Source organism: Motacilla alba, chromosome 20, assembly GCF_015832195.1.
Source record: "Motacilla alba alba isolate MOTALB_02 chromosome 20, Motacilla_alba_V1.0_pri, whole genome shotgun sequence".
NCBI lineage: Eukaryota > Metazoa > Chordata > Aves > Passeriformes > Motacillidae > Motacilla > Motacilla alba.
The window spans coordinates 353,150-379,689 of record NC_052035.1 but is presented as its reverse complement, the minus strand read 5'-3'; the positions used below and the strand labels follow the sequence as shown (position 1 = coordinate 379,689).

Below are 26,540 nucleotides of genomic sequence, written 5' to 3'. Positions count from 1 at the left end.
TGTCCTGGTTTAAAGGAAGGCGCAGAAAGGAAAAAGAGAAAAAAAAGAAACTGAATTAAAAAGAAAATTGAGACATGACTTTCTTATAAATGGCACAAAAGAGACAGCGCAGTGGGTGGCTGCAGAACTGGCAGCACTAGACAGGATCTCCAGAACAAAAAAAAAACCCAGGAAATCCGCAGTGTCACTTCTCCCCACAATTGATTTAAAATGAGCTTATTCCTTGCACTTGGTCTATGAGGAAGAAGCAGCTTCCTGGCTATGACAGGGAGAAGCACAGTTATTAATAGCATCACAATAAGCAAATATCAGAAGTTATGCTGCAACCCTGGAAGATCTTGGCTGGTTAATGAAAATATGTGTTGCCATGGCAGAAATTGCTATACATGGTAACAGTGAACAGTGGGGTGAGAACAATACACTTCTTGATTTGGTGCCCAAAACAAGTTCCTTTTGTTTTCTCCCACTAAAACCCACACATTTATTAGCTTGTGTTCAGTCCAAAACTGAGCTTTTCACTTTCAACAGTGGCAAGGAAGATAGCAAAAGAGAGACAAATTCAGGAAGACATTAAAGCAGGCACCACTCTCTGTCCTTCTGCAATGGCATGGTTGATGGATTGGGGCAGAAACTGGACCACATTCAACTTCACTTTTTATTTCATATCCATCTAGACAGTCTTCATCTGCCAAACACTATGTACCCAATACATAGTATTTGCTACAGATAAAAAAAAAAAAAAAAAAAAAAGAGCAAATAACTGAAGAGACACTTATAGCAAGGCCTCTTCCAAGATGGGATGACCTGACATTCAATATCCAACGTGACAGCAGATCACAATGCTGTGCTATTCTGTCTTTTGCTTTCCTCTTTGCAGTTCCCAGCCTCCTCTTCCCTTCTGCAGCACTGCCAAGCACCGAGCACACACAGCGTGCCGATACTTTCCAGAACCATCTGCAACCCTCAACTCATTCCTGAACTGCAGTGCTCAGGATGCATTTCTCCCCTCGTTTGCTCTTTCCCAGCCACTACTTTTGTCCTCATTTCTAGATCAGGTACAAACACTGTGAGCAGCAGAGATCCCAGCCTGGCTCCCCTAGGACTTCCCTCCTCTGTAAAGTCTGACCATCTACTCAGACTTATCTTTGCAGCCCAATCTTTTAATGATTTATCCACCCATGATGGACTTTTCCTTGATACCCTGTGCTGAAACATTCCAGTGAGGTCCACTAGACCACTCCACTTGATCACCCCTGCCATGTACTTGGAAACACCTTCCAAGTACCAGTGGAGTCATGAAGCCCCATGTCTGCAAAAGGCATATTGGCTCTTCCCCAATATGTCACACTCATTTATGTTCCCACTTAATACTGGTTTCTGGTAACTTTGAAGTGTAAGACATGCACCTTTGGTAAAACCGAGTGCCCCTTCCATTCTGCCTACAGGTGAGACACTCCAAGAAGTTTGTTAAGCAAAACATGTAAGCCTGGTCATGAACTTTCTCCATCTTCTCCCTCATTGCTGAAGAACCCACACATGTATCAGAGATGTTAAAGGCAGATGGCTGACTGTTCTTCCTAGTAACCATTTCAGACTAACTGTCTATAAGTTTACCCAAATGCTTTTTCAACCTGATGATGCCTTTTGCATCTGTGACCCCCAAGAACACTGAAATCAGAAAATCATTACAGACTGGTTTATAGCAGATAGGAGGAAGGCCATTTATTTCACACAATCTCCTTTAGGTTTCACCAAGTGCCCATAGTTCTAGGGCCACAAGACTTGGTAGAAAAAGTTCAGCTTATCCATAGAAAGGGGAAACACTGTACCCAACTTTTAAAAGGGTAGAAAGGAGGACGCTGGAAACTACCAGCCTGTCAGCCTCATCCCTGTGCCTGGGAAGGTGATAAAACAGACTCTCCTGGAAGCTCTACTAAGGACATGGAGGTGATTCAGGACAGCCAGCATGGCTTCACCAAGGGCAAGTCCTCCCTGACCAACCCAGTGGCCTTGCACAATGGCACAGCTCAGTAGACAAGGGAGGGGACAGAGATGTCATTTATATGGACTTCTGTAAAGCCTTTGACACAGATCCCCACAACATCCTTCTCTCTAAATTGGAGAGAGATGAATTTGATGAGTGGACTGTTAGATGGATAAGAAAGTGGTTGGACAGTCACATCCAGAGAGTAGTGGTCAATGGCTCAGAGTCCCAATGGACATTAGTGACAAGTGGGGTCCCTCAGGGGTTCGTATTGGGACCAGTGTTGTTTAATATCTTCATTAGTACATGAAGGGAACAAGCGTACCCTCAGCAGGTTTGCGGATGACACACCTGAAGGACAGGGCCATGCAGAGGGACCTGGACAAGCCTGAGAAGTGGCCCACGGGAATCTCCTGAGGTTTAACAAGGCCAGATGCTGGTGCCGCGTCTGGGCTGGGTATCAGTCCCAGTATTGATCCAGACTGGGGCAGGAACAGATCGAGAGCAGCCCTGATGAGAAGGATTTGGGGGTGCTGGTGGATGAGAGGCTGCACATGCCCGGCCGTGTGTGCTGGCACCCAGAAACCAACCATGTCCTGGGCTGCATCAAAAGAAGTGTGGGCAGCAGGTCAAGGGAGGGGATTCTGCCCCTCTAGTCCCCTCAGGCGAGGCCCCACCTGCAGTGCTGCATCCAGCTCTGGAGTCCGCAATGCCAGACAGACACAAACCTGGTGGAGCCAGTCCAGAGGAGGCCACCAGGTTGATCAGGAGGATGGAGCACCTCTCTTGGGAGGAAAGGCTGAGAGAATTGGGTTTGTTCAGCCTGGAGAATAGGAGGCTTAGGGGCGACATAATTGCAGCCTTCCAGTTCCTAAGGGGGGCTTACAAGAAAGATGGACAGGGACTTTTTACAAGAGCATGTAGTGACAGGACAAAGAGGAATGGATTCAAACTGAGAGTAGGTTTAGAATAGATACTTCTTTGCTGTGAAGGTGGTGAGGCACTGGAATGGGTTTGTCCAGAAAAATCATAGATGCCCATTCCCTGAGTTGTTGAAGGCCAGGCTGAATGGAGCTCTGAGCAACCCGGCTTAGTGAAAGATCTCCCTATACACAAGCAGGGAGTTGAAAGTTGGTAATCTTTAACATCCCTTCCAACCCAAACCATTCTCTGATTCTCTTACCTTCATGACTTTGCATACCTTGATCTTGCTATGCAAGACTTTTCCAAACCAAGGAATCAAAAAATTTTGTGCTCTCTCCTCATAAGGCAGCTGCTCTGTCCTTTAGCAATTTTAATTATCTTCACTGCAGTCTCTCTAACACCACTGTCCTTCTCACAATGCAGAAATCAGAACAGCATGCAGTCTCCAAGACATGAACAAACTGTTAAAGAGGGTCAAATTGATGCCCTCTGCTTTGGTATTAACTCCCTTGCTGATTGTGACCAAAATTGATTGGTTTCTTTGGCAAACATCATAGACAGAACTGATGATTTCAGAGAACTGTCAATGACTCCAAGCTCCTTCTAAAGCTATAACCACTAGTTCCAGGCTGATATCAAACAGGTCCAGTACAGGTAATTTTTCCCTGTTCACCATGTTTTCCTACACTGAAGCTTATCTGCCACGTATCAGTCCACTTCCTCAGTTCTGTGAGGTTCTTATGGATTTCCTCATATTCAGTGAGCTATTCAACCCACTGAAGAAACTGAGGATCCTCTGCAAACCTGGGAATGTCACTGCACCCCTCTATACCTGAGGTTACCCATAAGGTGCAAAACACTCCCAGCATCAGTTTCTCGGGCCTTGCTGCTGACTTCCTCAGGCTGAAAAATTACCAATAAGCCCTATCCTTTGCAGTCTCTGCTTTCACCAGCTCTTTGTCCATAACAAGACCCTTTCCCCATGCCCATGGCAACTCTTCTTCAAAGCCTTTGGCAGAGAAACTTACCAAAGGCTGTCTGAAAACACAGACAAATGAAGCCTAGTGATCCTGCTCCCAGCATGCTCATCATCTCCAGCACCTCTGTGAGGCAGAGGCAGGGCTTGCCTCTACAACAGCCCTTCCAACACTGGTCCAAGCAGCTGTGCTTGGCCATGCCTTCAGCAAACTTGCTCTTCATTGCAGAGACCTAGGCATAGGGGTCAGACCCAACAGTCCATGGAACCCTGAATACTCTTCACAGCCCTTCCCCAGCAGTGCATCTGGACAAATACTGAGCCACTTCTCCAATTTCCTCAAGACTCTCAACCTTTAAAAATGCTATTGCATTCACCACCACCAATTTATGCGATACCAAGGGCACTTTAGCAGCAAGATACACATGAAACTATCTCAGCAATTTCAGATTTAAGAGCCTTTGGCACTCTTGAGTAAATGTTATCTCTTCCTTAGTTTCTTATCAGTTCCTCTTTTGCTCTAAAGCTATTTCTACTGATGTTCAATGCGAGACAACTTCTCGGACAGTTCTTATGTAGCAAGCTTGAAGTTTGCAAAGCTCCTCCACAGGAGTCAAGATGGCCAAAAATGGTTTAGATATTTTTGTGATAGCTTTATCTTCTGTGCCTCTCACACTTTGATCTCTTCTGCTACCAGTTTCCAAAAGGCTTCAATGCATTTCAAAGTTAATCATATTTGGCAAATTCACTCCTCAAAAGTCTTAATCTTACCCACCTTATTTTGATTTTACATGTAATCTGCTGAAATAGATAGGTTTTTTGGACTTCTTGCTTGGATACAACTTCCCCTTTTTGGTAAGCCTGCTTCTCACTCCACTGTCCTTCTTTCCCCTGCACATTTCCCTTTTTTTGTGTCTTTCTTTAAAAGGCCAAACAAAAAAGTCTGATCTGTTCTTGGTGGAGGTCCCATTCCTTCTGAGCTGGTAATATAACCACTAAATATTTTCTATGCCACCTCTGTTCCAATCAGCTCCTCTTTAGCCAAGGAACAGATCTCAGGTTTCTTACAAGACAGCAGACAGCCCCTTTTTAGCAGACTCAGGAGTAAACACCAGCTCTGGGGTGAGGCAGACAAGTCTCATTTATTTTATTTTTATGCTACCAGTCATAAAGATCCCATCATAATCCCAGGCTTTGCATTATTATGACTATTCAGCACATATGTACTGAGTTTTTACAGGTAACTGCATATTCACAGTTTCCAAATGCCCAAAACTAGATGTTTTTCCAGCTGGAAACATGTTACACAAACAAAGCACCTCCTGAGGCACCCACCAGGTGAGAGGTAGAGAGGTCAAGGCTTCTCCTTCCCAGGGGGAATACAGGATGACATCAAAGGGCAGAAAAGATTCCAGGAGAGCAGCGCCCTGCAACAGCATTTCCCTTCCAAGGAACTGCCACAGCTTGGACCCCCTCCCTTGTTTATTTTCAGCACTACTGAGTGCAGAGCTGTAGCCAAGGTTGAAGCCAGTAAGACCTTGGCAGGAGACGTACAAGAGACAAAAAGCTAGGCCCAATGGCTAACAAACTGCAAAACAAGTTTAGTCAGTAACAGGTTTTAATCTAAAAATAAAAGCATCATGGATCAATTATTGCCTGAAGCACAGTAAAAGTGAGGATTATATCTCTCAGCTGCTCATTCCTTTTCTCATCTCCTCTCACAGCTTAGCAAGGTGTGAAGTTGAAAGATGAAGCCCAGTACTATCCTGCATCTTGAGCAGCACAGAGAGCTCTACTACAACAGAGGTGCACCCAAGAATGGGCTGGCTGACTATCCCATGTAGCAGCACCCAGCTTTCACAGTCAGCCACCCCAATATTGATTTCTGTCCATGGGCCCACATACTGCCTTGTCCTAATGAAAACCCATACTTCCCAGAGGGCCAACGGAGCAGTCCAAGCTCTAGCACAGACACATCTCACTGTTAAAGCTCTTCATGCCACAGTTCACATTTGCCTTTCCCAGGGCAAACAGCCACAATATTCAGGAGGGTTTACAGCTATAGATCTACAGGCAAAGCAGTACAGATTCCTATCATAAGAAACAGACCCAAAATGGTAATTTCTGGTGAATACTGTTAATTCATCTAAAGTCCCTCAAATCTCTGCAGTCCATAAAACCTCTGGGTTTAAGCCAGGTCCAGCTGGAATTTGAAGGGCAAGAAAGCTGCACTGCTGGCAGTTCCATAACAAATTTGTTCTCCGACCACCCACTCTTGCTTGAAGAAATAACTACCATTGCAAACAGCAGAGGCTTAAGCAAAGAAACAGGAATTAACTGCATGCCCTCCTCTGCCTGCACCAAGGGCCCACCACGTGCAGGTCCTGGAGGCCCAACTCCACTTTGCAGCTGGTGCCACGTGCCCTGGCAAGACCAGGGTAACAGAGCTGTCTGGGCCAGCTGCAGTGGCTATTTTATTTCTCATCCAGAGTACAGGATGTACCTTGTATAGGAGACATCCTAAAATAGAAAACTTTGCTTCTCCCCAATGAGCCTCCACAGCGGCTCAAAATCAACATCTCTGAAGCTCAGCTCACCACCCGAGCCATCCAGGCCAGAGCACAACAACCACTAGAAGATATTAATTTCTGCATTTCCAGCTGAACTCTGGGTACTTTCACTAAACCATTTGGTGATCATCATACTGTTCATTCTTTCCCATCTGAAGTCTTTGCTTCCTGCTCCAGGGAGAGTGGGACTGACAAAATAGCCCAAGGTGAAACTTCCCTGTAGCCCCACAGCAATTGCAACTTCACCAAACACCAGGTACCCAAAAAGCTTTTCTCCATGTACAGACAGCTCTCACAGCTCAGCAGCAGCTTTGCTTAAAGAGAAAACAGTGAGTGATTTCATCTTTCTAAAGAGAAAATAGTGAGTGATTTCATCCCTCCAAGACCAAATAAAGTTTAAGCATAAAAGTGTTCAGCTATTAGAGCACTGGATGGCTGACGAGGAGGCATCATTCGACATCAAGAGGCAACCTTCCTAGGGAAGAGTTGTGGGGAGCCAGAAAGGCTGAAATCACTGACATGCCCTCACTGCTAAACTCATACAGCCTTCCCGGTTTCAAGAACAAGATCAACCCAAAAAAGTGTCACCACTAAAGGAAGTTCTGCCCACAGTATCTCTCTGTCTGCCTTCCTCTTGTAGCAGCGTTTAGAATTCAAGGCCAAAGTCACTTCAACAGCATTACATTGAAAGCTGGCTCAACAGACCAGGAGAGCGAACAGGATGATAACCATCTGCCATTAGCAGGCTGAGTTATCCCTGTGGAGGATTTGAGGAGCTCTACAGGCCTCATGTGATGAGTGCGGGGGATGGGGAAGGAGTGGAAGGGGGTCATGGAAAACACATCACTGAATCACCCACTCTGATTTTAGTGTGGCATTGTGCCATGATGTTTTCTCTTGCTTTAGTTAACTCAACCACTCTGGTAACAGGACTCAGAACCAGGGGAAAAAAAACCCCAAAACACAACAAACAAACAAAAAACCCCACAAACAAACAACAACAACAACATGAAAAAACAAACAAACAAACAAACAAAAACAAAACAAAAAAACCAAAAACAAAACAAAAAACACCAAGAACCAAAAAACCCACAACAAAAAAAACAAACAGGTAAGGTGGCAGTGCACAGCTTCACCTCAAGATCATCACTGTCTTTTTTTTTTTCTCCTTATTGCTGTCCCAAAAGACACTTCTATTTTGGAAGTCTCCAGAATCTTAAACCTGTTGTTTTGTTGTTTTAGACTAATTTTAAACTACAGCTTTAGTGAATTTAGGCTGGATTGTCATACCACCACCTGGCATTTCCTCAGCAGCTTCTAAGCCCTCTGTACAAAGAGGAGCATATTTGCTTTTCACCATTATTTTCAGAGATTTTAAAATTAATTTAATGAAAATTAGAGTAGATTACTTCAGGGGCAAGCTCCCTAAGGAGTTTCCAAGCCAAAACTGCAAATTGCAGGCCATTTGTACTCTAACTCAGGATTGCAGATGGGAGCCCAAGGGTAGCATCAACTCAAGAACAAAGTTGCCCTCTAAGCCCCAATGCTACTTCCTTCACACTCCTTTTACCAGGCTGATTAAATACAACTCAGCCATATCCCACCCAGACTATTCATTGCACTACACGGGCATAAATTGCTAAGATAATATGCCTCCACATTATGACACGATAAGCATCTGTCCTCAGGACTATATTAAATGCTCCTCATGCTGGCTCCACTCCAGGCTCTGCACCTCAGCTCACAGCCATTTTACCATCTCTCTTTGCTTCACTTCATGTTGATTGTGATGATCAACAATACATAAAATAGTTGGAGCTTCTCCTCCCACCCTAGCTTAGAGCAATACTTGGAAGGTCTAATAAAAAAGATCCCAAGCATAACTACTGGATCTAGGGAGCCAAGAAGAGCTAAACGATGTGGTTGATGCACAGCTGGATAGCTGCAGATATCAAAGGACTATCAAAGAACTACAATGTACTCAAGGAAGAAATGGGTACAGGACCAGAAGACGACCAAATATGGCATTTATCACTTTTTACAGCAAACTGACCATGTTGAAACTAACAGCTGATCCTTGGGTTACTATTTAAACACCTATATGGATGAGTCGGTGCCCAGATTACAATGTGATCGCCCGCAGTTTACTCCACGTCTGGAAACAGCCCTGCACTTGATATTTCCCACATGGCACCAACAGCGTACAGGGACCAGCCCAGAGCAGATAAGACTATGTGGCGGGGTACAACTGCGCCAGCAGGTGAGCAGGGGGGTGAGAAGCAGGTACTGGAGCAGGTGAGGTGGCCAGGACCAGCAGGCAGGTTGGAGTTCTAACAGTATGTGAGTCAGCCACTCCAGCCAGTGCAGAAGAACTTTTCCAAGCAAGACTACACAGCATAGCTCATGCACTGCATTCCCTGGGCCTGCATTTAATTATTCAGCTAGAAAGCTCCTGTAAGTTTTTCTCTGACTTTCCTTTGAGACTGAAAATATTTTACACCAATTCATCCTTCTAACCTGAGCCCTGGCTGCTTGTACACAACATATTGCACTGCCTCAGAGTCAGAAAAACCCAAGACAGCTGAACTCCATGTGGTTAAAGGGGATTTGCTGAGCTCAGTCTCAGCTCATCAGGCAGCATTGTGCAGGGATTTTCTTGGTATCACTAGTGATGGAGAGAGTAAGCCTCTTTGTTTATTTTTTCCCAGATGAATGACACAAGCAAAAGCAAACAGAAAATACCAGACCTACAGAACAAAGAAGCTATCTCTGCTACAGTGCACCTGGCCCTGGGCCACAAGTTCATGATGGCACAAAATCCCACTACATTGAGTCTTTTCTGCCTCAGTAAAAGGTTTCCAGGCAAAAAGCACAACCTTGTTTGCCCAGGTAGGAAACAGCCCCATCTGTCACAGCAGTGCTTTATGGCAGTGTCCCACAGCTGCAAAGTTACACACACAAGTGAACCCGGCACAGGTTTGTGTGGGGGACCCTTCCTGCTTGGCTTGTTTGGTTTTGGTAGATCATAAACCCTGCAGGTAAGAAAAAGGTTGGTTCAGAGAGGCCCAGGACTGCTCTGCTTCAAGTTGAGACACAGCAAATCTGGGGAGCACAGGGTGCTCCCTCTTCATCTTCACTTCATCTGTGTTGAAACACTTGCCACTGAGGAAGGCAAAGCACAGCAAGAGCTTGGTTCAGGGAGCGGGGCACAGAATACAAGAAGCAGAATACAAGAGGGGTAAGAAAATACATCCTCCTTAGAGAATCAGACTTCTATTTGCCTCTGGTGGTTGATGAAGATGTCAGCAAATAATTTGAATAAGACCTTTTTTTTCCAGAAGTTCTAGCACTCTGCAGCATAGAGTCCTTGCTGGAATTTCATACAAGACCTAAAGCACAAAGAAACAAAAGAGCCTCTTAAAAAATAAACTCAGCATCTCCAGCACTTTATCAGTGTATTTTTTTCAGGAATAATTTTCTAAAGCTGATATTGTCTACCTCAAGCCCCTTCTTTTTGCCTGAAGCATGTAACAGGGGGAGGCCATGTCTCCTTGCCATGCCAGCACTCATCTGGTAATCACAGAGTCCTTTCCCTCTCCCATGCTTCACTGCAAGCAAACAATCTGGATCTCCAGTACTCTCATTTTAAGTTTTCCAAATATCTCTTGGCTGTGTGAGTTGCATAATCGAAAAATGGCAGCTGACAATGCACAAAGAAAAAAAGCTTGGGAAGATAGCTGACACCAGCTACACTGGAATTTACTGGGCTACACTCAACTGGAAATATAAAACACTTAATCCTTACAGCAGTAAGGTCAAACTCACGGAACAGTAATTAGGATGAGAGAATATATGCCAAATAATGGTATTTCCGTTATCCCATGAGACAAAGACCAAGCACAAAATAATTTTATCTTGACCTACAGTGCCTCTTCCAGATGTATGAGCCAGACGGACCTCACAGCTGCTGCTTTAGTTAATACTTTCCTGCCACTCCAAGAACTGACTGCTTTAAGATACTATCCAAAGCAGATTACTCTTCCTCATGAAAAGCATAAAACCCATCAAACAGACAGCTTGCTTCAATGGATACTCATGACTGAGCTACTAAAAAGCACAAGAAATTATGTTTTCATTAAAGCTGTCTTTCCTACATGGGAACAGCCTTCCTTGGCAAAGGCAGGAATTAACATTAAATATGTAACAATGACAGCAGAACTCAGGAACTTCCTATGAATCTAGCTAAAACCAAATCCCAGAGCATTCTGGAATTTCTTTTTATTACAGATAAGAGGCACTTCCTGAACTATTTGAATCTGCCTGGGGGACTTTTTATAGAAACACAAGCATATATGTCACAAGGCACAAATAATTGCACTCCACTTGGGAAGGACTGATGTAGCCTAAATGGAACATTTCAATTTCTGACCTATCTATTTGCTGAAAGCTTGGAAGCATCTCCTCCTAATTGCATCATCCACTGAAAGACATTTGGGGAGTACAGCAGGACTAGAAACATTGGAAAAGGAGACTACAAGAAGGAGGTTTTTCTCTTCAGACTTCTGATTAGTTTCGATCAAAAGACTCTGATCCATCTGAAGGTGTATCCCAAAGACCAAGCTTTATCTGCATAGGCAAACACTGGAAGGTTTGACTGCCCCTTAGGAGCTAGCTCTGGGCCATGCTGGGCCTGCTGATGGAAGCACCTTAAAAAGGTTTTGGCAGTGATGGTAGACAGGACAACCACCTTGTCCTCTACAGCCCCTCTTCTGCTTTTGCCAGAAGAGCTACTGGAGGAAAACAAACTTCTGGCTTCGCTTAAAGCCAGCCACCCCTAAATCATTTCACTCCAAGGAAACTTCCCTGGTAAGCTTACCAGCTCAGCAGCATGCTTAGAGGAGTGGTGACAACAGCAGCAAGCATATGGCAGAGGTCAGGCTTGCTGATAACTTCTCCCACCTGCACTTATTTCCACTGATTCTGCAGAGCTAACAGAGACTTTTGCAATCCCAGTTTATTTACTCCCAAGAGAACTACCACAATCCAGCCCATCCAAGAAAAGGTTCATTCAGCAGACAAGAGTGGGATGACCTGCTGAGGGGTATGGGCTTGTCCTGCAGTCAAAGTTAGCTACAGAGAGGATATTTATTCATGGCCTTATTTAAGCAGCTAAAAAGAGGCTAAACCAGAACAGGGCACATGGACCCAGTTCAGATGATGTGGAGGGCTCTGCACGGCACAACAGTGAGAGGCTTGGATGCCCTGCCAAAATTAGAAGACCCCTCTGCTGCAAAGTCACAGCTGAGTTCAGACACACAGAGCCCATCAGCAGCTCCAGGGCAGGGTGATGAAGTGTCAAAGTTTTCATTCACTCCTAAATTAAAGTTGCTAAAAAACATGGAAACTAGTATTTGAGCAAACTCAAAGTCTGAATTAATCTGAATTAACTAAAAACAACAAACTATGCTAAAATGACTCAAGATTTAATAACAAAATTAAGAGGCCTCATTGTAACCACAACAAAACACATGAATCCCTTACATTTTGTATAAATCAAATTAAAACAGCCAACCAGAACAGCAGGTTTCCTGCTGAACAAGCACACTTAGTATCATTCCCAGTCCTTCCACCCAGCTAACATGACTTCAGCAACCTCAGTATTTCTGGGTAGGCTGGAAGATCTTCCTTCACACCCATCCTGAGGCTGTTTAATTCAAACAGCCAAAAACATGCTGCTAAAACAAAAAGTCCAAACATAAAAGCTTTCTTCACCATAAGTAAAATGGCAACCCAAGTAGTATCATTACTAAAGCACTTACCCATCAGGAAATAGAGATATGACATACATGACTTCCAAAAAAGGGTTAATGAATATTTATTAAATGGCACTGCCAGTGGAAAAAAAACAAGCCACCCTCATGGGCCAAAAAGTCAGACTCCTACAGCTGTTTATGCTTTCTTACCTTTAACTGCAGAAGTAATTCCATTAAAGCTGATTTTATGTATCTTAAAGCTCTGCCCACAGTCCCTCAACAATGCTAATAATTCTTCCTCCATGGCTCTCAGGGGAAAAAAATCCCTTGGTCCCTAGTTTACAAAATTTTACTGGTTTGTTATTAGGCAGTTACCCCAATCCTGTGAAGGCAGCCCCAAAATAATGGCAAAATGGATATTAAAAACGCGTCAAAGCTCAGACACCAATACAAGGAAATCCGCAAGATGTTCTTACCCCATAGGCAGCTCACTACAGGAATTCCAGGCTCTCCTTTCATCTTTGTACCACACATTATATTTTTCTAGAAATCAAGTCAGTCAGTTGAATGGGAGACACTTATTTTGTGTCCCTAAAGCAGGGCAGCACTCGGTAAGCCCTGTTCTGCATGGCATATTACGCATGCATGTCTCCCATGACGATTTCTGCTGCAAATCCAGTCAGGGTCAGGCCGAAGGCAGACTTTTGCATCTCAAGGATGACCATAAAATTCTCTCAATCATAAAATGCACCAGACCTGTGGACTGAGATCTCACTGCAGCTTATTTTCACCCAGCTAAGGCCAAGATATCTGTTTCAGCCAGGCAAACCTATTGTGAATACAGAAGGCACGTGAACTATCTGAACAAAATTGTGGCTTCTAATTTTGCATCCCCATAATCCACTGTGATCTCAGCATCCCTCCAAATAGCCTCCATGCAACTGATAGGAAGAGTTGTCTCGTCAACCCAGCAAAAACCAAATTCAAAAGCACTTAAGAGACAGCAAGGGATACACAGGTAAAACACAGTGAAATCCAGCACAAGAAGCTCCGTACTCTGCACCAACTAGTGGAACGATAGCCTCAAATCTACACGATTTTGTCAGGCTTTAGAGTTTATCCCAAAATGAGGAATCTACAACCTTGTTCTCCAAGCATCTTTGGCTGTCAGAAGCACAGAGAATCACAGAATCACAGAATTTCTAGGTTGGAAGAGACCTTTAAGATCATCGAGTCCAACCCATGTTCTAACACCTCAACCAGATCATGGCACCAAGTGCCACATCCAGTCTTTTTTCAAACACATCCAGGGATGGTGACTCCATCACCTCCCTGGGCAGATGATTCCAGTATTTGACCACTCCTTCTGTGAAAAACTTCTTCCTTAATTCTAGCCTGTATCTCCCTTGGCGCAGCTTGAGACTGTGTCCTCTTGTTCTGTCTGTTGTTGCCCGGAGAAAGAGACCGACCCCCAGCTCACCACAGCCACCCTTCAGGAGTTGAAGAAAGTGATAAGGTCACCTCTGAGTCTCCTTTTCTCCAGGCTGAGCACCCCCAGCTCCCTCAGTCGTTCTTCATACGGCTTGTGTTCCAAGCCCCTCACCAGCCTCGTTGCTCTCCTTTGGACACACTCAAGCATCTCAACATCCCTCCTAAACTGAGGGGCCCAAAACTGGACACAGCACTCAAGGTGTGGCCTCACCAGTGCCGAGTACAGGGGAAGAATGACCTCCCTGCTCCTGCTGGCCACACCATTCCTGATACTGGCCAGGATGCCATTGGCTTTCTTGGCCACCTGGGCACACTGCTGGCTCACGTTCAGCCGACTGTCAACCAGCACCTTCCAGGTCCCTTTCCGCCTGAGCACTGCCCAGCCACACCATTCCCAGCCTGTAACGTTGCAGGGGGTTATTGTGGCCAAAGTGCAGGACTCGGCACTTGGACTTATTGAACTTCATCCCATTAGATTCTGCCCATCCATCCAACCGTTTCAAGTCCCTCTGCAGAGCCCTCCGTCCCTCTAACAGACACACGCTCCCAGCTTAGTGTCATCTGCAAATTTACTAATGAAAGACTCTAAACCCTCATCCATGTCATCAATAAAAACATTAAACAGAACTGGCCCCAGCACAGACCCCTGAGGAACACCACTGGTGACTGGCTGCCAGCTGGATGCAGCACCATTCACCACCACTCTCTGGGCTCGGCTACGCAGCCAGTTCCTAACCCAGCACAGAGTGGACAGAATAGGAGGACCCTCCTGTCCAAGCCACGAGCTGCCAGCTTATCTAGGAGTATGCTATGGGAGACAGTGTCAAAGGGAGGCAGAAGCAGCTGCTGTGAGGTGCTGCTCCTGGCAAGATGAGAGAATGCTGCTATGCTCATCATTTTGCTCTGTCTGAATTCTGGTATTTTAGGGCCACCCTCAATGAGATTTGCTATCCCTTCCCAAGATGCTCCTTACAGACTAACTCAAACCCTGGTCTGCTGCAAAAGATGCAGAAGGAAAAAGAAAAACAACTTCAAATGCAAGAGAAACAAAAAAATTATTCCAAACACCTTGCATCACCAATGAGGCACTGAGCAAAAGGCCAGTGCAGCTCTCCCCCAGCCAACGACAACGTGAGAAGCCAGTACCCCTAGAGACAGTTGCACTGCAGGAATTTTAAATCAGTCAAATATTTAACCTAGGATGAAGAAAAAAAAAAAACACCGGCAAAACAGCACAACTGCAACTGGCATCAGCAACAGCAAGGATAGTGCCTCTGCCAGACTCTGCACTTTCCTCCTGGCAGAACCAAACTTAATTCAACCACTTCCGGCCGACGATCCCAGGCGCAGAAGGACCAGGAAGAGTTCTCCTTCAATAGGGTTATTCACTGGAGCCCTAAAATCCGCCCGCGTTTGTCGGAAGCCGGATGCAGCCTGGGAAACTGGCCTGGCTACCTGGCCCTCCATTTTCACTGCCAACAGGTGATCCTGTCTCCCTACCCACTTCCAGGAGAGGACAGAACCCTCTTCTGGCCACAGTGCAACCGCCACATCCGATAGTATTTTCACTGTCATTTTGTAAAAGCGCTTATTTTTTAAGCGAAAGAGCGAAAGCTGCCGGAGGCACCCAGCCCAGCGCCAGCGAACCCGGGCTGGAACGGGCACAAAACCATGGTGGACTCCCGACGAGCCGCCCGTCTTCGGAGGTGCGAGGATACCCGACAGAGTCCGGCCGCAGCCTCCGGGGAGGCCCCGGCGACAGGCAGGAGGGAGGACTCCGAGTCAGGGCCGGGCCGGCTGCGCTCAGCCGAGCTCATGGCCGCCCGCCTTTGCTCGGAGGCCGCAAACAGCCCAGTCCCGGCCCCAGGCGGAGGCCCCGGCGGGAGCTAGAACTGTGCGAGAGGGAAGTCCCCCCACAGACAGCCCAGCGCGGCGGGAGGCGGCCCGGGACCACCGCCCCGCACGAGTCTGACCGCTCGGCACGGCACAGCTCGACTCGACTCGGCTCGGCTGCATTTCACCTGCCGCGTCGGCTTGCTCGGCCCCACGTCCACCCGAGCCGAGAGTTACTCCCGGCCCAGGCCCACTGCCCCGGGGAGCGACAACGCCTCTCTTCCCTCTCCCGCCGCTCAACAGGTGCATGACGGCCACACTCACCTCTCCGCCATGGCCGCTCTGCCCGCGAGCGGGGCAGGATGTGAAATCCGATCCCGGCCCGGCCCGGCCCCGCCCGGGGGTGGTGCGGCCCGACCCGGGACCCCCGGCCGCTCCCCAGGTCCCTCTGCTGGGGGCTGCTGTGTCGGGACGGGACGGGACGGGGCGGGGCGGGGCGGGACTGGCCGGGACCGGCGAGGTCGGCGGTAGTGGTGGAGCCGCGGGTTGAGGGCAGCCCCTGGTGGCGGGTGCGTTCGCTACGGAGCCCGACCTAGCCCGCCGAGCCCTGTCGTCGCGGAACTCCGGCCCGAGGAATGGAAAGAAGGAGAGTGGAAGCGGAGCCGGGACATCAGTTTTGGAGCCGCTGAAGCCTTATTTAAGCTACAGGTCAATGGCAAAAATCAGTGGTCATGACCTCTTTTGTGAGGAAAACCGTGGTCAGGCCGGTCACATCCTGCTCTCGCCTCGGGGATCTTTTGGCAGCGCTGTAGTTGTGGGCCCCAGGTACGGCCTGTGCGCGCCGCTGGATCACAGCTGCACCGGTGAACCCTGTTCTCCCGACGCTGCCTCCCGCTGCCCTGGGCACGTAAGGTTTTATTGGTTCTACTCTGCCCTCTGGTACTCCCGATATCCTGCAAGAGTGTGGATGGAAAGTGGCAGGGGGGGGACTTGAGTCAGTGTGGAGCATTGAGAGAGCAAAGTTCCTTTGCCAATGCTGGATGTTGAGCTGTCTCTGCTTCCAGTTGGGAGGGTACAGACATTTGGGTCAGCCTGAGCTGTAAGGCTGCCATTCTCTGGGTTTGCCCAGATGTTTTCTCTTTTTTTGCCCCAGCAGCTTTGTCTGGGCCGATTTTGCAGACTTTCTGTTTCTTCTCTATCCTGAACACATAGTAGACTGGTCAAAGCTGTGCAAGAATATCAGGTGTGTCTCCTGCAGATGCACAGATCCACCAGCGGAATACAAACAGCATAGGTTCAGAGACCTCAAGAACAAGTAGAGCCCTGCTCCTCAGCCAGCATGAGTACTCTGAATAAACAAGCCGTGCTCTAGAGGTCAGTCCTGCTAGATCAGCTTCTATCAGCCACTGCTTTGGGGTATGTCATTTGGCATGGTGGCACAGAACAGCTCCTGTGTATCAGCAATTGCTGCAATGTGGCACTGCTCCCAAGGAATCTTTTACTGTCCTGTTATTCCAGAATAGAAACAATCCCATGTGGATGCAAATCCTGAGGGTTGAGCTGCCCAGATTCTTCAGACCCTATAACTAGGGGCGCAAGACTTGACAGATTGGTGGATTTTGCCACTAACAGAGTGGTTTGGGGCTCATGTCGCACCAGGGAGCAAATGTCTGCTATGGTAAGGAATTAATCCATTCAGCTTATTAATGACCCCATGCAAGCCAACGGTGAGCATCCCACCCAGAGCAACACTGCGCTAATTTTCAAATGGCATTTTGGCACTATTGAGAACTTGAGGGCAACTTAGTCTGAAGACATTCCCATGAAATTCCCACTGCATTTTTAAATAGCAAATAGAGAGAGAGTGAGATCATGGCTGCTGCACTTGTAGGCTGGTCACACAGCTGCACTGTGCTTATGGGGGTGGGGAAGAGTGTGTCCCTGCAGCTGGGGGCCAGTGGTGAGTGGGGCCCCCACAGGAGCTGTGAAGCTGCTGGAGATGCCTGAGGTGCTGTGGGAAAGCAGGCAGGAGAAGTTGACTTCTGTGGGACTGCAAAGCTCAGGGTCTGAGACACAGGCTAGCAAGAAAGAAAAGGAGGAATTGAACCAGGTCTGTGCTGAAAACAAAAATTTGCTGGTGTAGCTCTACTATGATTAAATTGGCATCCCTCCTTGTGGAGACGCAGATATTGCTTACCTTTGCCAATACAGGCTATACCTGTCCTCAGGGAAACAGTAATACTGGGAAAATGCTTATAGCAGCCTGATAGTCTGTTCAAGGGCTCCTGTAGACACAGACTTAGTGTGTAAGAATTTTAACAGTTTGATCATCATTTTTGTGCTAGCAAGGTCCTTTGGACCTGCTGAACATAGATGCTGGGGACATAGGAGGTTTCAGAAGGCCCAGCTTTGGAGGCCCCCCCAAAATGAGTGACCTGACACAGTAAGTGGGAAGTTGGCTGCAGGATGGACCAGACAAAATATTCATTTTTTTTGCAACATTCTCATTTTATTTTGCATATTTCAGGGTTTGATGATAATGTGTAGGCTGTTTTCCACCTACACCTCTGGCAGCCTAAACATCATCACTTGGCTGCCACAGCTCAAACTCTTGGGATATTATTCTGCACTAAGAGATCTTGTCTCTCTTCAGGCCAAAGTGGGCAAACTAGAGGCTCTCAAGGACACAAAGGACACATTGATTTGACATCTCAGGTCAGTCCAACTCATGAGCTGGCAGCTCTGTGCTGACCTGCACAAAGTCACACAGCAGAAGGGCATCAAAATGCAGAGCAGAACCTCTGCAGAGGCAGAACCTCCCCACTAGAGGAGGGTCACACATCTGCTGACATCAAGGACACTCTTGGGAGCAGAGGTCCCCACTGCTGGAGAAGGAAAGCTGGGTGATAGGAGGTTGAATTATCCGTCACAACAGACAGCTCTGAGGCTGAGCCTTGCATGTAGGTGCTAATGATGCACTAGTGACTTGGGGAGGGGGAGAATAATCCTAGAGGGGGGAAATGAAGAAGCTAAAGGAAAAGCTTTTTTTGTGGGAACTTTTTCAGAGACTTTCACAGCTCAGACAATTAGGGGCTGAAGAAAACTTCTGCTCACACCTGGTGCAATAACACAAGGCAATCCTCCTCCAGAGATACAGGTGGGTCACTGTGATGCATGCTTGGGAGATCAAGCCCACCAGTCATGAGGCCTGTTATCAATACACCAAAAGTGGCAGCAGAAGGTGAATGTGAAGTGACTTGAGAGCATGGAAGAAACACTGCAGTGTCTCTGAGAACAGAGGGCCCTGGCTCTCTTGCTAATAAAAGAAGAACTAGCCTTCATGAATCGTAAAGCTGTGAACACCAGACCACTGTAAGATGTGGTAAGAGATCAGTGTTTCCAGACCAAATCATCTCATTGCTGCCTGTTCTTGGCTGAAGAATATACTGTATAACTCACTGCAGAACTACAAAATGAGGCAGCTCCCTGAGATCATGTTTGAATTGTTCCTCAGATACTGCTCCCAAGTGGAAGTAACTGTATTTGGAGTTGTACACCCTTTCATAAAACTGCTCATCTGATGCTCAACTTGGGCATACACTCCATGTCAGGAAATGGCCAGTGGAGGTCCTGGCATGAGAGGTCTTCCTCGTATGGGGGTGTGGAAGAACCAGTGATGCTAAAGCTATGGAAAGCTTAGGATTGCAGTTCTGCTGTCCTGCTTGTACATCCCAGGCTGAGACTTCTGGCAATCCCCAGACAGACATACTACAGATGTGAGCACAGTCAGCACATTGCCCTAGAGGTTTGGGCCAGCAGGCACTGCCCTTGCTCTGCCTCTATTAACAAACTGGGTTGCGCAGCTTGGAACCAGTCCAACAGCAACTGTCTCCATATACAGCAAGGAAGGGAGTAACAGCTCCAGTCAAGTCTGACAAACCTTTGTTGAGAGACTGGTGATACTGGGAGTAGATGCCTAAAACGTTTGGCAAGGTCTATGTAGCTAGGCTTACAGCCAGCACTGCCCCAGTGCAGCTGCAGCCTTGAATCCACCTTCCAGGGCACCTGCAATGGTGGGAGGATGAGTTGGGAGATGCTTCACTGGGGACTCCCAGTGCTACTCGTGAGCTGCATTTGAGCTCAGGTCTTCAGCCTTGACCTCACCTCAGCTGTACTCCACTGAAGCTTGTGCCAGGCCCACTCACTAGGTCAGCAGTCACTCAGCCCTGGCTGACCCTGGTTACTGACACTAAACTCTCTGCTCCTCTTGCATGGTGAGTATGGTGCTGTTGTGCTGTCCCCTTGTCTTCTGCTCATCTGTCATCCTCTCCTGCTTCCAGCACCCCAAGGCCCCATAGCTGGAAGGGTGGATAGGAGCAGCTTGATGTTCTCTTGTGATGAGGGAGCCAATAATACCAGAAAACATTCTGTGAAAGCCCTGTGTTAAATAGGTCAAACTACTGCCCAGATACTCCTATGAGTGTTTACATGTGGGCTCACTATGTGGAGCTCTTTGCTGCAAGAAAGATTAAGTGCTGGGCTGACTGGGGGGCACAGTTCACTCAGATGAGTGATGAGATCTCTGTCCTTGGATGTTGTCGTCTTATGGTAATAGTTTCATACCTTCTTGGGGATTTCTCACAGGCAGCTCCTCACAGCACTGACTCCTTCTTCTTCACAGCACAGCCATCAAACTCCAGCTCCATCACTCCTAGCTCTCTTCTTAACCAGCCAACCCACTTCTCTTATTGTTGTCATATAGGCATATATGTAACAGGAATTTTTATACTATCATCTCTTTCTTACAAAAGTTTCATACCTTTTTGGTGTTTTCTGGTAAGCAGCTCTTCCAAGCACATCCTTTTTCTCTCACCAGGTAACCGACTGACTCCAGTTCCCTTCCTGCTTCGGGAAATGTTCTCTTAACAAGCTAACCCATTCTTTTATAGCTCCTATTGTTCTTATTAGTTACAGCTGTGGCCCGTTGAAGTTAGGCCTTCTCATTTTTGATAATTGGCCCAGCTGCAGCTCTTTAGGGGTAGGATTATTTTCTATACCATCTCTATTCTATCCCCCCACATCTTATAGCACTCTTCTTCTCATTGGTTACAGCTGTGGCCTGTTAAAGTCAGGCCTGTTCCTAATCTTTGATAATTGGTACAGCTGTAACTCCTCAGGGGTGAGATTACCTTCTGCACTATCTTTATTTTCTCACATTCTATCCCTCCACACTTGGAGATTTTCAAGGTTTGGTTATGCAAAGCCATGGTTTTCTGATCTAGTATTGGTGATGGTCTTATTTCAAGCAAGAGTTCGGGCTAATGCTCACCAAAGGTCCCTCCCAACCTACATGTCTGTAACTCCATATCAGGGAGCTGGAGATTTGAGTGGGGCTCAAATGCACCATATGTGGTGAATTCTCCAGCATTGCAGCACAGACATCTGGTATCCAGTGTCTCAAAGACCTTATTGTGTGGAACTAGGCTGACGTGGTTGCAGGTATTACCGGCTGCAGTTCTTTGGATTGTGGGCTGTGAAAGTTCTCTCTGGCAAATGGTCTTAGCAAGTATGAGGAAAAGAAAAAAAATATCCCTGTTCTTCATTAATCCTGTCTGTTTTGTGAAGATGATGATATTGAATAGCCCAGGACAGTCCTTTGAAAAAGGATAGTTGGAAATATTTGATCATTTGTAAAAATGCATGTTTTTAAGCACTGATCAGCAGGTTGTAGTGGTTTTGGGGTTTTTGTTTGTTTGTTTGGTTTTTTGTTTGTTTGTTTTTTGTTGTTGTTGTTTGTTTTTTTTTTTGTTTTTTTGTTTTTTTTCATAGCAGGCATTATATAAATTTATATAACTAGCCAGGTGTTTTGCAATGGGGCTTTTAAAAAATCAGTGTGTCCTAATTTTTTCTGCTTTACCATCTTTAGCTCCTTTGCAGAGTAAGCAGCAGTGCTATTGCATTACTGCTTGGCAATGCAGCAGCTGGCTGTAACCCAACCGTGCAGCGTGGGACATGGAAACAGATGGAGCAGCAAATGCTCTTTGTTTCCTCTCCTGCCTTCTAAAACAGATTGTGAGTAAAAAACATAACTGGGGAGGTTTTTGCCATCTTCCCTACTATTGTAGCTTCCTGGCTGCTGACAAAGCCATGGCATTATATAGCTTGGGTAACATCTTCCCGCAGCAAAGGAGACGGGTGTCCTTTGACAGGAGAGCTGCCAAGAAAGGAAGGGCATTAGATACAATGTCAACATGCCCTTGCATGGGAAGGAAGGCTGTAGTAGGTGAAATGGCTGAACTGAGCCGAGGGCCCAACAAATCCTGCTTTTCTTGTTGCTCTGAGTCCTGATTCTGGTGTTCATCTGAGCTTGGGTGAATACCATCAGCTCATTAAACTGGCATGGATCAAAAGTGAGTGGTGTTTTGACAGTTAGGAACCTGTATTGGCCTGATGGATGATCTGGCAAACACTGGGATGAGAATGAGGAAAGCAGCCACACTCCAGGATGGGCCGGAAGAACAGGGGAGGAAGGTGGAGGTGGGATGTCCCTTGTGAACCAGATCGACTCTGCTGTCCAGAGTAGTCCTTGTTCCAAGGCTAGACAAGACACAGGAAGGAGGTCCATGCTCCCAGGTAACTTTCTATGAGCCAAACTCTGAGGTTGCTGGCAGTGAAGGTCAGGAAAATGTCCCCAGCAGAGGTTTGCCTGTCTTACTTAAAAATTCATGTGGGATGAAAACTCCCCAAAATAAGGTACTTATGTTCCTGACACCAAATCAGTTACAGGTTCCCAAAGGACTTGTACTGTATCACAGCCTCCCATACTTCTCTGTTTCTGGTAAACTCTGCTGCTCTCAAATATATTTCTGCTAAGTATTTACTGGTCAAGCTGGGCAGTGGTGCTCTCTGCCCCACAGGCAATGTTATACTCTGGAAAACATGAAACAGCAGCCTTGAGCTGGGGGACACCTGCCCAGAGCAGAGGACGGTTGCTGAGAGGCCTGTGGCCAGAGCTTATGACACAAGACTGAGCTAGTACCGCCAGTGCATCCAAACAGCAGCATGAGTGATAGAGACAGAGCTGTGCCACCTCCCTGTACCTCCCTGCTTGCTCTCCCACTGGGCTGCACGTGCTGCTTGGCCCATCTGGCTTTGCTGTGGTTGACATTTGTGTTACACAATATAATATTCTAGGTACTTGGCAAGAACTGAATTTATTGTTTAGCCACAGGCAGAACCTGTAACTCCTCAAGTTAATCCTATAGTCTGATTTTTTTTCTCCCAAGCCTTGACAAACTAATTGAATCCCCATTTCTATGAGTAACCTAGAAGCAGGTCCCACAGTCAGGTCTCAAGACATAAAGAAAAATGGGGATTTGTGAGATCACATTCACCATTTCTGACCAGTGCAGAGGCATTTCTGGGGGTAATTCTTCCTGGCCTTGTTGTCTCTAGGATGACCATTCAGACATCTATCTGAAATCCTACCAGGGTGTTTTGCCTAAGTTTTCTCAGCTTCATCTCATTATTCCCGTTCTTTTTAACTAACACAAAAAAAACCCGTTCCATTTTGTTGTTTATAGGTGTCCTCAACTGAAATTTATGCACATTGTTATTTCTTACTGTATCCTTTCAATAAAATAAAACAGATTTCATTTTTTAAAATTCAAACCCTTTTGCTCTCAGGTATTGTCTTGACCTCTGCCCGCATACCACCTGCTTACTAATACACAATGAAAACAGAAATCCTATCACGAGCACTAGAAGTGGGTTATAACTGTTCATCTGTTGTCCTCTCTCATACAGTCGAAGGTTTGAGGACCAGCCATGTTCCTGCTGAACAGGAGCAAATTCTTTGCTCTACCACATAACTGAAGGGGGAAGTGAAGTTTCCAAACCTGTTATTGCCAGCATTGCAATGCTCAATGTCCCCCTGTGCTACACTAACTGTGACAGGCAAGCTGGCTTCTCTCAGCATGTAGGTATTCAGCTTTAGGCAAACCCCTTTGAAGGCTGTTCTTTGTTAGTTTTTTAAACATCTTGGAGATCTACTAAGCAGATCAACTCAACCTACAGGTTCTTATATTTTGAGTGCTGTGCACTCAGGCTGAGTGCTGCTGACAGCTTGAACTCGTGCATCTCTGTCCATGTCCCTTTGAGGCTGCTCATTGTGAACAGCTGCTGTTAGAGGAGAGAGAAAACACTTGGGATTACACCAGAGCAGTGTCTCAGGGGACCACCCCATGCACCCTGCAGGTAGTCCACCAGAATAGCACATCTGCAGGAGGTCATGGTCAGCCCCACTGTGACGGGGCTGTCTCAGGGGTAGCCCAGACAGTTGAGCATCTCACAGGGATGAGGCAAGTCTGAGGTCAACTTGAAATGTCAGTCTGCAGGCTGGGATCAGCATGAGGCCAGTGATGGTGACCAGGGCCAGACCCAGCCCATGACAGGTCTGTAGTAACAAGGCAGAGCTGAGGTTAGGTCAGGCAGGCAGACTCCAGGTCAGGGTCAGAGACTCAGGGCTGGGCATGGGCATGGGCATATTGATGAATAGCACTGGAGACAAGCACACCTCAACACAGCTCAGATGGGGCCTGAGGGTCCAGGGCTGTTGCTACAGGCCCCCAGCTGGTAATAATTGGCATTGACTCCATGATTCCAGAAGGCTGATCAATCGCTTTATTACACTATGTTATCCTATTCTATACTGTACTCATTAAGAAACTCATCCCCTTCCAGACGTCCGATACAGCTTTAACCTAATTGGTCAATCAATCAAAACACCATCACCAGTGTCCAGTTAAGAAATCACCCTTTGGTAACCAAATCTCCATAACATATTCCACATGTGCACAACAGGTGCAGCAAGTGAAGATAAGAATTGTTTCTCATTCTTTTCTCTGATCTTCTCACAGCCTTCCCCAGAAAAATGCCTGGGAAAGCTCTGCCTGCTGCTGTCTGTGGATAGAGCTGCTGCCACACAGGGCTGATGTGGACTGGGGCTCCTGGGCAGGGCTGGGGTGCAAGCCCTAAGTGAGGCTGGCCTAAGGGCTTGTTAGTGCTCTTGGGGCCCTGAGAACAGCCTCACAGACAGATGAGATTAACAGCATGAGCATGGCCAGTTGAAATGAAGCTAAAATTCTGTCTCCCCCAGGTCCTGATCTTCAGGGATGGTTGACAAAGGAAAACCTTTGTGCTTCCCTCACATGCAATTCCTAAGCAAGCAAAAGTGGAGGGGCGTAGATGCTGGCACTGCTGCTCATATTGACATTTCACCAGGCCTTCTGGAAGGAGAAAGAGATTCATCTAGTTCTAAAACTAGAAGCGAAGCTGAGCATAAGCAGGTTGATACATAGAAGAAACTCAAATCTCTCCACCACTGCTGTCAAGTTCTTGGGGAGCAAATTTCCCCCTCATGTCAGAGACAGACTAAGATATTGTGTGCCAAAAAAGCTGGGCTGTCTAGCTGTCACCCAGTCCTTGTCGATGTCTTTAGCAACCTCATGGAGGTCAGTGGGCTGCAGTTGGGATCCATGCGAGGAAATAGAATCTGTTCAAATCTACCTTCTGTAGTTACTGTCAGATTATGTTGATAGTTTATAACCTATTCAGGATTTTCTCTGCTGGCATATGGACATGGTCTATGCCACGTTCACATTTTGAAGGGTATTTTATCTTTAATTTAATATATCCATAACATTTTTTTTTTGGGGGGGGGGGGGGGCGGGATTTGTAACCATAGCTTTTTCTTTGTGGTGATACAAGTGGTCTGAGTAATTTTAGAATCTCCATGCTTCTTACAACCATATTATCCTTTTGGTTTATTCATTTTTTAAGAACCTCTCGAGGTAGGAATTTCTTTGTTCATGTTGTTCTTTCAATGTCACCAGATTGAGTACATTATACTCACTGCTATGCATGACTGTTCTAACAGCTCCTCACACAACTCAGCATTAAACCAAATTACTTCTTTTATGTTCTCCAACCAGCTGTTCCAAAAGTCAAACCTTTGTGATATCTAAATGTAGCAAGCACATGATACACTGATGTGACACTTACTCATTTGGTGTGATGGTAATTGGAGACTTCATAATGATGTTTTCTGCCTTGGTAGCAACTCTGACCTCCTAAATACATTACTGTCACCACCACTGGTTTTACGCTCTGTTCACTACAATAGTCCTAATTCTCTCCTTTGCCTATTTAGGTCTGAATTTTCCACATATAGGGGTTCAGTTACATCTTGAAAGATTAAAATGGTTTAGGTACATTGAGTGAAGTTTCTTCAACATCCAGCATTACTCTTCCATGTGCTCAATAGTCAGTTCTTCCTGCACATCTGCAGCTGCCTGTTACCTGCCTTGTACCAGTGTCTGATAAGGTTGTTCTCAGACAAAACTGGGTAGTGCAGTTGTTCTGCCTGCTTTTGTGGTTGCTCAGATTTGTTTCAGAGCACATGGGTCACTGTTACGAAGTTTCTGTGCCTTTTTAGGCCGTACTTCATTTGTTCATCTTCCCCTTAGTAATTTCCTACTTCTTCAGTTTTGTCAACTTCCAACCTCATCTTTTAAGTAAGTGAAGGAGTGGCCCTGCACCCCTCACCCCACTCCCTGATCCTGACCAACGGTGCGGGCAGAGGTCAGCGAGCAGTGAACGGCAGTCAGCAGGCAGGGGGAAACGTGCGGGGGGCAGCGCGCCGCGCGGGGGGGCCGTGGGGACAGGAGACCGTGCAGGAACGAGCAATGCACAAATGACCTGGCGCAGGAACAATCATCTCGTATCCAGTCCCACATGGTCTAGCGGTTAGGATTCCTGGTTTTCACCCAGGCGGCCCGGGTTCGACTCCCGGTGTGGGAAGGCAGACGTTTTTATTTAGTTCGCCTACTTGCCTTTTGGTTGGTAGTTCTGCGCGATCTCTCCTACCCCTCGCAGCGCAGGTATAACACAAACTCCCGCCCGCAACCCTGGCGCCTGAGACGAACGAACTTCTGGCGCGAGTACCGAGC

The 26,540-nt window shown here is 46.7% G+C and overlaps 1 protein-coding gene and 1 non-coding gene across 3 annotated transcripts in view; one reads left to right on the top strand and one right to left on the bottom strand.

The window, feature by feature from the left end:
- Positions 1–18,946, bottom strand: part of LOC119710120 (rho GTPase-activating protein 39-like) — a 59,741-nt gene extending 40,795 nt beyond the window's left edge. The window contains exon 1 of one of the 2 annotated variants that reach the window (XM_038158746.1): positions 15,856–18,946. In XM_038158746.1, coding sequence (XP_038014674.1) covers positions 15,856–15,866 — 11 coding nt within the window. In that variant the 5' untranslated portion in view covers positions 15,867–18,946. The remainder of the gene's footprint in view (positions 1–15,855) is intronic. The other variant, XM_038158745.1, reaches the window with a different exon arrangement.
- A 7,373-nt stretch (positions 18,947–26,319) lies between these two features.
- TRNAE-UUC lies at positions 26,320–26,391 on the top strand. The gene has a single exon. It is a non-coding gene; the product is annotated as a tRNA-Glu (tRNA).
- The last annotated feature ends 149 nt before the right edge of the window (positions 26,392–26,540 follow it).